The following is a 12274-nucleotide window of genomic DNA, read 5'->3' on the forward strand; positions in this document are numbered from 1 at the left end:
TGGAATGAAAAAAATTTGACTTACAAAAATTCAATGTCTTCCTTTAAACCTTCAAAAACCATGATGTACAATATATGCACTTGAAGACAATTCTTGATCTGAGCTATCTGTATATATTATATGTACATAACATAATACAAGAAACCTTTAGTCTATGTAACGGCTTGTCAAATCATGCTAATCAAATTATCTGTCCAGCCAGACAACATAAAAACCTTATTATAGCTGAGAATAGCATTCTGCAGTAATAATGCCTTTGCTTATGGACTTATGATAACAGTTAAGAAGTATTATCAAGACAAGATTATGACGGTATATTTCAATATGACTGTTATGCTTGTACAATGTAAATCAGCTTAAATGTGCAACAAAATTATTCTTCTAGAATTTTCTATGTTGTGAAGTGGGTTATATTTCATATAGATATTTATCAATAGAATATTTTATGTTCACTGGCACATCAAAATACTTGATACCTTTAAATGAAAATACATAAAATATTTTGTTAGAATTTGATATTCCAATAAAACAACAAAACATACGGAAGTCTAATATATTTACATTTTCTAAATGCTGAAATTATAAAAAATCATAACAATTCAAACTTGCATTTTTCAGAAATTCAATATGTTTGTTATCTAACCTTACATAATATCCAAATCATACTTCTTATTCCCTGTTTAACGATAACAAAATACTGCCCCCCCTCCCCACCACACAAAGGAAATATACAATGTACATGGCATGAATAAAAATGAACGACAGTGATACCAGTACATAATATCTCAAAACCCATATTGTCCAAATACGCCCCACTTCAAAAGGCATGCATGCGTAAATACTCCCCGAAAAATTCAAATGGAGGTCAACATGCAATTTGTTAACCTCTGGGGACTGTCTGGAAAAAAACACACTGGCTGATAAAAACAGATACGCCTGAAAATCTATTATGCCAAATTTTCACAGCAATAATTGGAAGATATTCCGTCAAACCAAGGCATTAACGCTGTAAAATATTGCACATTTTAATGAAATAATAACAGATTTGGTGCAATAATTGACAGGAATTGCTAATAATGTAGTATTGGGAGGTACACATGATGTTATGAGTCAGGACAAAGCTGTTATGCAGGAGTGGCTTACCAACGCAATAGTCTCCATTTTGCATAACTCCGTCGGCAAAACGTTGCCCACTTTTCGCGACCGTGACACACTGTTCCTGCTTGTAGAAATGTATATACATCCTCAGATGCGCCAGGATGGAGCCGTGCAACGCGTCCGGTTTTCGTCCTGAAAAATAGGGTGTGGGGAGGGGCCCGGTCCCCACATTCACAAGCGGTCCTCCATCTTGGATGCAGTACCGAGGAGCTGCGTACAAGTCATCATCATCAGGGGTGATCTCATTTGCTCACGTCACGCGCAGGCTAGGGCCGTGTTGAAATGTGGGTGTCGGTTATTGCTTCAGCCGTCGACCGTCCTGCATACAAAAATGATTGGTCCTCCCCTCGTGCATCAAAATGGCTGCTGTAACCTAATTGAGGAAATTTGCAATGCCAATGGCATGCGTATGCAAACTCATCACCTAGTCATGGCTTCAAAGAAAAAAAATACATGTCCACGTAACGTTAATCCTAAAAATACTCTCACAAATTCTCTTATGATGTGTTATTTTTTTTCCTGGTGGAAAATTCCATTATGTCATCTGTGAATGGACTCCGGGCACAGGAAAATGAAATTAAACCTCAGGGAAGGGAACAAATGGAAATTGATGCAGCAGGGCTGGTTGCTATGACGACAGGAGGCTCCTGAGGGGAAAAACCATCTGCAGATGTGTCTGTCAATTATCATCAACTGTTAATCAAGTGCATGATGGGAATTGGGTGGGGAATCTGGATTTTTTTGCAGGTTCATATCTTTTAATCACTAGCAGCTGTATTAATATTAATAAGAACATACTCCAAAGGGTTGGAAATACATATTTTTTTCCTACAATGTGTGATGCATAATACCAGGTTTTTGTTTTTGTACCTTGCAAAAGTGCATGTTGTTAGATACAAGTTTTTTGGCAATTTTTCTGCAGTTTGTAGATGGGAATTTTAACATTCAGCATGCCAATTATAAATTATATCACTTTTATGAATCAATAATCATCAATATTAGACCATGTTTAGTGCCATATTTAATATTTATATTAAATATATATATTTATATTTTATACTATAGCACAGAGTCAACATTACAAAATAGTAATTTGCATTGATCACGTACACAGAATTCAAATTCTATTACACATACATGTAATTAACAGCTCTTTATTACTTTTAGTAACAGTCTTTTACAGTGAGCTATTCAATACATGATTGTACATGTACATTCATATATAAGCAATAATAATAGTAATAATAAGTTATAGCATGTTAGATTATTCCATGACAAATTGCATTTGTTGACTCTTTTTTTAACAAATGCCACCACAATTTGGAGACACAGAACTAAACCTGATGAGGTCATGTCTATAGAACACAAAAGAGGTGAGATCCACAAGGACTCTGGGCCAGAAATACCATCTGCATAATGCAGGTAAAATGTGCAAATAACATCCATGTCCATAATATCACCAGGGTCCATAATATCGCCACCTTGAGAAATAGTGTGCTTAAAGATATTTTTACTGCAGCCAAGGACATTGGAACACCAGCATACTTTTGGTATGCACTCCTTCACACATCAAATGTACATACCTAGGGTATGTTGCAGTAAAAATATCTTCAAGCACACTATTTCTCAAGGTGGCGATATTATGGACCTTGGTGATATTATGGACACAGATGTTATACTTTTTTTTTTCAAAATTTTTTAAAAGAAGTTTCCTCAATGCAATGAAGCTAAAAGTTCTATCTTCAAGGCTTCTATGTGTCTTTGCTAAGAAATGGTGGTGAACATTGTTTTTGAAGGCTTGTAGGTTATACATTGGGAGGGAAAAAAATTGTCAGGGAGATTGCCATAATTTTGCTGTCTGTAAAAATAAGCTGTTGCTATACATGTAAATAAAATTAGAGACTGGTATTTGCATAGTGAAGAAGAAAAAATTGTGGCACAAGCTGAGAAGCTCTCAAAGACCCAGGAATTTACCCAGCAAAATATGCCATGATTGGACCATAGGGACAACCCTGCCTGTTATCATGCATTATGCATTACTACTGTTTTAAGGTCTCATTCGTGAGTTTTTGTTAACTATAACCGCCTATGGCAAAATACGTAACTTTACATAGGCCAAAACCCAATAATTTGAATGACAGCCATCTAGTCTATCCAATCAATTTTGAGCACAATGGCCCTACATTACGTCAAAAAATTCCCAACCAGATCTAACCCAACAATCTTTTTTTATTTATTTATAAACTGCACTTGGCCACTCTCCGCCAGAGGTCCTCCAGCGCTGCTACCTCCTGACCGCATTACCCATCACAACAGCGTGTAAACATCCGACCTGTCGTGCGGATGTCAACACTTACCCACTAATTTTAGCACATACAAACAACCTCTCATATCACAAGCGGTTTACGCCAACTGACTTAGCTAAAATGCAATTTCTGGCGGATATAAACACACATCCATACACGCATTTAATTTTTAGTACGATCTACTTTAGAGTACCCACGCGGAAGAATACCGGAATGAGACCTTTATGGGCAAGGTACAAAATGTATCCAGTCTGTAGAGCCACCTAGTGATAATTACCAGAATTGCAAGTAAATATAAGATATATTTGCAAATCACCATACATACATGTATATATGCATTTTGCAAATTAAAAATCAACACTGATTTATTCAAGTGTATCAATTCTAAAAGTATGGCTAGTCAAATTGTCATAAACATTTAGAAATAAAAATATTGAGTGCAATTATTTATCATTGTCATTATAAACTGTTAAAAATATACATTTTCCCGAGTTCAAAATAAACTCAAGAATTGACTAACAACATGAAACTCCTATTCCTACTGAAGTTAACAAAAAAGTTAAAAGCTATATATTGCTCCTAACACCCTTTCACATTACTCCTAAAAGCGGACACTTAACTTTATTTTTATCGATCCAAGAAAACTGGGCCAAATGTACATGTACTGATGTAGGAGATGCTAAGGTCCCTAGGTAATGTATTAATCTAATTAGAAAAGCAAGGCTTCTAATTGGACCACAACAATCAGGGTGAAAGCCTCTCTTCCTGTCAATCAAGCCTCTATATCAAATTAGCAACACAAACACCACAGTCAATTTGATTACATCCAAACAAATAGCGAAGATGTTTACATAAATTACCTGAGTTCCTGTTTAGTACATTGAGAGCAATATACAAAAAAATGCAAACTAATTAATTTACCAAATTATTTGAAAATGTACCAAGCCATTACCTAAAACTAGTATTCAACACTATTTACGTAATAACTATACAATCATGATAAAACCTCGCCCTTTTTAATTGCCAGCCTTGTTAAATATATGGGCACAACAATAATTACTACGTCTGTGTTGGATGTTTGTCTCCAGATCTGCAAAAGGGACAAATCAGTAATGTTTAAAAGGGGTACAAAAAAAAAAAACTACATGAATTGTAAACTATACATAGTTCATACTTATGATATTTTCCATAACACTTTTGATTATAAATGTACTTTTAAGGTTGTATCACTTCTTATAAGACATAAACACGGCTAGACATAGGGTTGGGCTTTGACTGGCATACAGGAGGGTCTGCATGTGTTTTTCAAGAGGCGTAGTGAGCCATTTTATTTCATGAATACTTGTAGATAACCACTTTTTTAAAATAGAAATATGAAAAATATTCATACCTGGATGTATCTAAAAAAATTGATAACATTTTTGCCCACAAAACAGACCTTTTGTTTTTAACCTCCATGCTATAAAGTGTTGCCAGAGTCTCCCCATACATACCCTCATAGCATCCTCACTAGGGAAAATTAGAAGTATTTAGACCATTCTAAACAGCTGGAATTCTTTTACTGATAAGTACTTATAGACTAGTGCCTGGGTGTGGTACTTGATAGGCCCATGGAAAAAAATATGTTCCTGGTTTAAACCACCAATGCTAGCAAAAACCTGCCAATCCTAGTCTTTTTGAGGGTTGACCTGACAAATTCTGATTAAAATGTTGTAGAATCATTTTTGGTGTGACAGAAAAAGATAGAAAAGAATGTACAATTAGTTGTGGTTTGTTGGATAATTTTGGCCGAAATCTAAAAAAAAGAAGAAGAGACCGGGAGAGAGTGAATCGGTGCCTACCAACTTTTTTCAGGACTGTAATGAGAAACACAACATTAATTTTGTGTGTGTGTGTGTACAATGTATGTGTGTGTTTGTGTTTGTGTGTGCTGGAATGATCTATAATCACTCATAATCTTTTCGAAGTAGCATACAATCATATTCTAAATTCTGGGCTAATCCATCGTAAAAATCCTTTTGCTTACAGGTGTATGAAATGTAAAACAAAATCAACAGGTAACTATAGATCTCATCCCCAAGAAATATACTTCATGGAATAACCCAACCACATAGAGTTGTTTACATTTCATAACCGTTCAAACGTGTTGAATGAAATAACCCTTGCTCAGGACGGAACTGGAACTAGTGGAAATTTCCGACTGTGCGTGACTCACTCTAGCCTGGACGCCAGACTGTTTCCAGGGCCCACACAGGCCAGCTCCTTGGTTCTAGGGCCAATATCATGTATCCACATTGAAAGGCAGTTCCTTCCTGAGCTATGGTCTATTTTATGGAGACTATAAACTTTCCTTGGGGGCATTTTGGCCCTAGACTAGAGCTAAGGAGATGGCCTGCAAAGGCCCTGGGAACAGTCTGGTTTCCAGGCTAGTCTCACAATTGCCTTTCCTTATGCCTGAAGGAGTCTGAACAGACTAGAGTACACTGACTTCACAATGTATGGGTGGAGTCTGTTTGTTTTGCAATACCACCTTTAGGTGTACAAGTAACACACCAGTATTGTACAGAAGCTACTCTTGCTACATGAGACCAGAGTAGTGTAACTATAACTATAAGGTTTCAACCATTCACACTGGACCCCTACTCTTTTCGATGTGTGTTGGGATCTTTAACGTGCTTAAGGTGTGACTTTCTCAAACATGGGACCTCTGGCTTTATGTCCCATCCGAGAGGACATCCCTAACTGTAGACAGGTAATAATTTTCACCTAATTTGAGTGAGAAAATAAGTGTAAACTGCCTTTCCCAAGGGCACAACACAGCAGTCTGCTAAGGATTCGAACCCAGAACCTTTACAATTTAGATTCTAAGACAACCGCCCTAACCACCAGACTGTCATGACACCTGTCAAACTTACGTCATGAAATACCTGCACGGTTAACCAAAAGGTGACCTGCCTACAACACAAACATCTACTGAACACTTCTCGCCCCTTAGTCAAATAAAACCTTATCTTTAGTATAGATCGTAACAAATTACTGTACGGTAAATGCATCATTTTCATTGGCATTTAATTTCGAGTAACATGACTTTCGAAGTGATTTAGGTTCATGGCCTAAATAAATCTATAGCAATAAACAAACATACCGTATATTAAAAAAAACATTGCGAAGTTACAATAAACCAACACAAACATTTCAAGATATACAGTAGTCTGTAACTTACTGCAGTGAAAAAGTTTGTACTGTTCTAGTACAGTACCTCTGTTTTTCAGTTGGTATAACCTCTAAGATGTCGAGCACAATTATCGTGTTTGAACACCTTTTTCATGCTACAGTAAGCAGTCTAAATTTACTTTTCTGAATAGTATTGTTCTACCCAAGGCCACCTGTGTGTTGTAGCCCCGGCTGTGAAAAAAATTAACAGATCTTTCCATGAAAGTTTCTAACCATGAGCACAATCAATTTATAGGAGGTTAGTGCTTTCATGTAGTTTTTGAGAGTTACAAATGTATGAAACTGGGGCATTTGAACTGGATATGTGGGGTCAAATTTGGGTCAACTAATTCTAAAGGTTAAAGGTTGTGAACTGGCCTAGTGAGTAGTAGTCAAGCTAGATTTTCTACTTTTGTAACTTTAGACAGAGCCTGCTTCAAGATGTGCCTAAGTAATATTTCTTCTATTCTTTAGTATATGAAAGTGGAAAAAAAACCCTCAAAGGAGCAATTGACTATGGCCTATACACGATGTACATGGCCTATGCATGATGCAAATTTTATATGTACATGTACATTTTGTAACAGATTGTTCAGTGTTATATACTTTAGGCAACTGCCACTGTGCCACGTGCCTGTGAATTCAAAGCTGGTCTGTTACACCAAAGGGCGGTTATACTGGCTAAATATATACATTTGTATATATATATACAGAATATAGAATACAGAATGTTCTTGTACTACTATTTCCCACTCTTGTAACACTTTCAAAAGTTTCATGCCGAATGAAAGCTTGTAATTGCATTTACACACATAATAGCCTAACCTTACTAGTTCTGCCCTGTACTGACCTAATTCAGGCCTCAAAATTCATTTTTGGGAAATGCATGGTACACAGGTGCAGCAAAAGCCCAGTCACACAGTCAGACCCTTCCCCTGAACACCAGACAACCAAGGTTAGCTGGTGCAGTCTGGCCAGATTTTAGACCATAAATAGAGTCAAATTTGAGTTGAAGTTGGAGTCAGATTTCAAAGTCAACCATGCCTGACCTACATGTACTTCTGAACACCAGCCAATTGCAACCATGATGGGCGAACCTCCTGTCCACACCCGAAAGTTTGAAACATTTTGAAACATTTGTCTGGTGCAGCAGAACAGTAGCCGACCTTGCCTAACACCTGCAGTCAACCCAGCTCAAGACCCACTCCTATTCCTAACCATGGAGAGTTAGGCAACTTGTTTCAGGGGGCCATATTCAGCTATGTGTGACAGGGGCTTAACCCATACGCACTTTTAAGCTTTAAACTTTGTGACAGTCTGACTTGATGAGTGTTGGCATGGACACTTGCTAAACTGGTGGTTGCTCCTTTCTGGAAGGCATGTCCCAAGTGAGGTCTGACCTCAAGAGAACTTACTAACACAATTTACTCTGCTGTCAATCTACATGTATTTCACTAGGACTACTTACTGGTAATATTGTATTGGCAAGGCTTTCAGATTTTGAAACTTGCAAATACATACATGTAGTAGTACTGTAACATGGATATGAAATACGGTAAATTACTTTATATTCGCAGAAGTTTTATATTCATGGTTTCATAAATCATATCTCACGTGTACATCTTATTCTACAGATTGTGACCTTGAGAATAAATGTTTTGTATGACGTGACCTTGAGTATAACATACGTTTATATGTTGTGACCTTGAGCAGAATTTGTATTTTGTAAATTGTGACCTTGAGTTATAATAACTTATATTTTGTATGACAAATGACAACAAAACCATGGCACATGTACACAGTAAATCATAAAATGTTTGCAGAGTATTTATTTTTACAGTGACCTCTACACCATAAATTCACGACACCACAAATACCCCTTTCTACAGTAGTACATAAGCATTAATTTTTTATGGAGATGTTTTAACCACCCGTAAAACACTGAAAACCTAAATTTTCCCCTCCTACTGCAAAATTTATTCCCTGCCAAAAATAAAGCATTTACAGTACATGAAAACCTGTTGGGCAGACTAATTAGTGTTAAATCGTTAGGAATAAAGTGAACCAAATGTCAAACTGCAAGAAAAGTGTGTGTGCTGAACACATGAATTAAGTGTCAGGGTGCCAATTTGGAGACAAACACTGAAAACAACATCTTTTCTTCGGAAGGCGGACAGGTTTTCTGCATGTGAAAAATTTGTGTGGAAAACTTGCATGTGAAAAATTTGTGCCGAAAAAAATACTACATAAATATGTCAGAAAATGTGGAGTACTAGATCTAAATTCTTTGGCAGAAAAATTTGACCATGTGATAAAATTTTCCATCTACCGACACTACTTTAATATCTGCTTGGTTAAATCGTAGGAGACAATAGAAAAGAGAGAGATCAGATAGGCAGTGTTTACACACAGGAAAAACAAACAAACAAAGAGGAGAGGCAAACAGTTAAACCACAGTAAAAGTTTCCTAGTGCAGATACGATCAACATGTCTAACTACTGGTAAATACAGGTAAATCTAAATGTGGCTTTGTTTGAGTCGACCAGTCATCAGATACTAGTAAGTATTATATTTCTTCAGACCCTGCCCCCCAAAAAAAGAAGTCAAACCCATCAATAATGTACATAAAACACCAGATTCTGATAGATGTATAAACTACAAGGTAGCTTTTTTTAACCTTTCTTCATACTGGAAATACCACCTGCATATGCAAATTACATGTTTAGTGCAGGTAAAATTTGAGCTGTACAATGTACTGAGTATTTCTGATGTCTACCTGCACCCAACCTGCACTGGACCAAACCCTTCCCTTGTTTCTGGGTGAAACCAATAACTTATTGAACACCCCTCGTACATGTAAGGAACATGTACATAACATACATGTATGTTTACATGGTGTGATGTAAATAAGCTATACTTAGTATTTGTTTAACAGTATCAGTTTGAATTCACGTTTCCCATAACAAACTAACATGATATAGAAGATGGACAATCATCACACAAGCTACTTAATAATAAAAAATGGATAATCTCAATTAGCGCTGTGTACCGAAACAAATTTTAGATATAGGTACGGAGGTTTTGTGCCCCGAAAATCTTAGAATCTTAAAATTTTAAGCTTAGTTCAGTAAAAAAAGGCTTTTTTTCAATGACTTACCAAAGAGATAAAACTATAACGAACTTTTTTTTCATAGTCGTGGTACTAGGAGAGTAAATTCTAAAGAAGATTTTCACAGCGTTTCGAATTTGCAAGGGTCACAACAAATATTGAAACAGTTTGCGAAAGTTTCATGGTTCACAGTAACTGTAGCAGTTATTCTTGGTAAATCATTATATTGAGCCTGGAAGCTATCCAAGACTCTGTAGTATTTACTTACACTGTAACATGTTGTTTAATGTTATCAGTGGCCTTTGTACAATTACATGTACATGACTGTACATTTAGTTGTAGATCAGAATAGTTCTAGGAGCCAGTGTCCGTCTTTCTGTCATTTCATGGAATTTTACTACTCATGACGGACAAAAATTTTTCCCAATCCGTCATCGTAATCAAAGTATAGTACAGTAACATACATACTGATACATTAAATTTAGATACTAGAAATTTGATTTTCAGATTATACATATGTACTGCAATTGTGCTTCCATCCCAAACTTATCTCCCGAAATTCCCCAACACACAAAAAACAGCAGAAAGCTATTACCAGTATTCAACATCATAAATGATGACAATGCTGTCATCATAAATAATAAATCAGCACTTAGTTCTGCTAACTGCACAAACATGTTTGAATCTTTGATCAACACTAAATTTATTTACTTCTTCAGTAACGTAATTTTGCAGTAGAAAAAGAGGATTTTTGTGGTATTTCAAAGGCATCCAATGCAAATTCGGGACGTTGAAATGCATTTTCAAAGTCAATTTTCTTTAAATTCTTGTCATTCTTTTAATGTAGTAAGTTGAATCAACCCTATCCCATAGCATACTGATATCTGTGAGGCAAAACATGTGAAGGTGCTAATGGAAAACTGTTGTTTGTTTTGTATTGTAAGCTGGTTCTAGCTACTACATATAATATTTATGGGTGGTACCCAAAACAAAAATAAAAAGACTCCTCAGATGGCTTGTTTTGGACTATTTCAAAATGCTTCAAGTATAAAATGACGACAAAAATATGCTAAGAAATGGCAGTAAATGTCAATATCAGACAGATTTCCTCATCTAGAATATTTTTTGTTTGTTTTGCCACTCTGAAATTGTACAATTGGATGGCTTTTAGTTCCCAGTTGAACAAATCTATTGTATCGTACAGTTTAATACTATTGTAATACTGTACAACTGCATATTCACAGAGGCGTAAATCCATGGTTGAGAGGACACCACGAAAACATTTCTAGATTTTACGGCATTTTTTTATGAAACTGTCAGTTCGTTTGCTCTTGATAAAATGAGAAAATAGTTCCAACAAGAAAAAAATAAAACATAACACTAGTATTATATCCTACAAAGTCCTACAATGTTTAAAGAAATGTACAAAATGATGTTGCTTTTGGTAACAACATTCTTTGATATCTTGATTTTGTGAAATTCCAAGAACTGATGTGAAAATGTAAACACACCAAATCTCTTATCAATGTGTCAGGGGAAATTATGCAGAATTTTTTTGATAAAAATCTATAAAATTCCCTTCAAATTCCCAACAAAACCCCTCCAAGTTACCCATAACAAACACAGCCTGGACCGTAGAAATTGCCACTTGTTGTTATGTAAACATGTCTAAAATCGTTTAAAACTCACTATTCAAGAAAGATACGATCCAAACAGATACGTAGACCAGATAAACACATGTTTATCTCTAAAAGACCCCTACTGGTAAGTACAACAGTTCAAGTAAACACGAAAACAATTCGCGTTTGAATTTTTCATGAATCAAGTTCACACCATGCCCCCCTCCCCACGTCGACATAAAACAACGGCGTACCCTTACATACTAACATGTTGAACTCAGTAAATATTGTATAAGGAAGAAATAATTCCTTACCTAGAGGTTGAGGGGGGTAGGCTGGCCCTCCGGTCGGCTGCATCTCGAATCCTATCGGGGGCGGGTGGGCCGCGCTCGGGTCTCCGGGCCCGATGTACCCGCCGTACCCACTCGCCATGGCTTGCTCCTCGGGACTAACTCTATTCGGTACGGAAGAATAAAACTGCATCCACCGCACGGGGCCTTATCCCCGCAAAGCTACTGAAGGGTTAAGGTACAAACACTTCTAAGGAACGCCCTAGAAAAACACAGAGTCTTGGTGTGTTACTACGATCGATAAAACGGATGTCTCTCTTCCCTCTGATGTTTTCAATATGGCCGAATATGCTAATTAGAAGGGCGTGGTCGGAGATGTGGGGGTAAAGGTCACGGGACGGCTCACTGCACGTTTTAGCGTGGGCGGGGCTGTATTTGGTTGCCATGGTAACTGGGCGTGGTTATTTTATCATATCCTGTACATCACGAGTGTATTGTGTAATAGGTTAAACTTTTTTCCAACACGAAAATTTGACATTTTTCTTTATGATGACATACCGACAAAGAAAAGCTTGTCAA

The 12274-nt window shown here is 36.6% G+C and overlaps 1 protein-coding gene across 1 annotated transcript in view; it reads right to left on the bottom strand.

Annotated features, from left to right (window-relative positions):
* Positions 1-12044, bottom strand: part of LOC109480378 (anoctamin-4-like) — a 45213-nt gene extending 33169 nt beyond the window's left edge. Inside the window, exon 1 of the mRNA XM_019782573.1 lies at positions 11720-12044. Within this exon, the coding sequence (XP_019638132.1) occupies positions 11720-11888 (169 nt within the window). The 5' untranslated portion in view covers positions 11889-12044. The remainder of the gene's footprint in view (positions 1-11719) is intronic.
* Between the last annotated feature and the right edge of the window lie 230 nt (positions 12045-12274).

The sequence above is a fragment of the Branchiostoma belcheri genome, unplaced genomic scaffold (assembly GCF_001625305.1).
Source record: "Branchiostoma belcheri isolate BF01 breed outbred unplaced genomic scaffold, Haploidv18h27 scaffold50, whole genome shotgun sequence".
Classification (NCBI taxonomy): domain Eukaryota; kingdom Metazoa; phylum Chordata; class Leptocardii; order Amphioxiformes; family Branchiostomatidae; genus Branchiostoma; species Branchiostoma belcheri.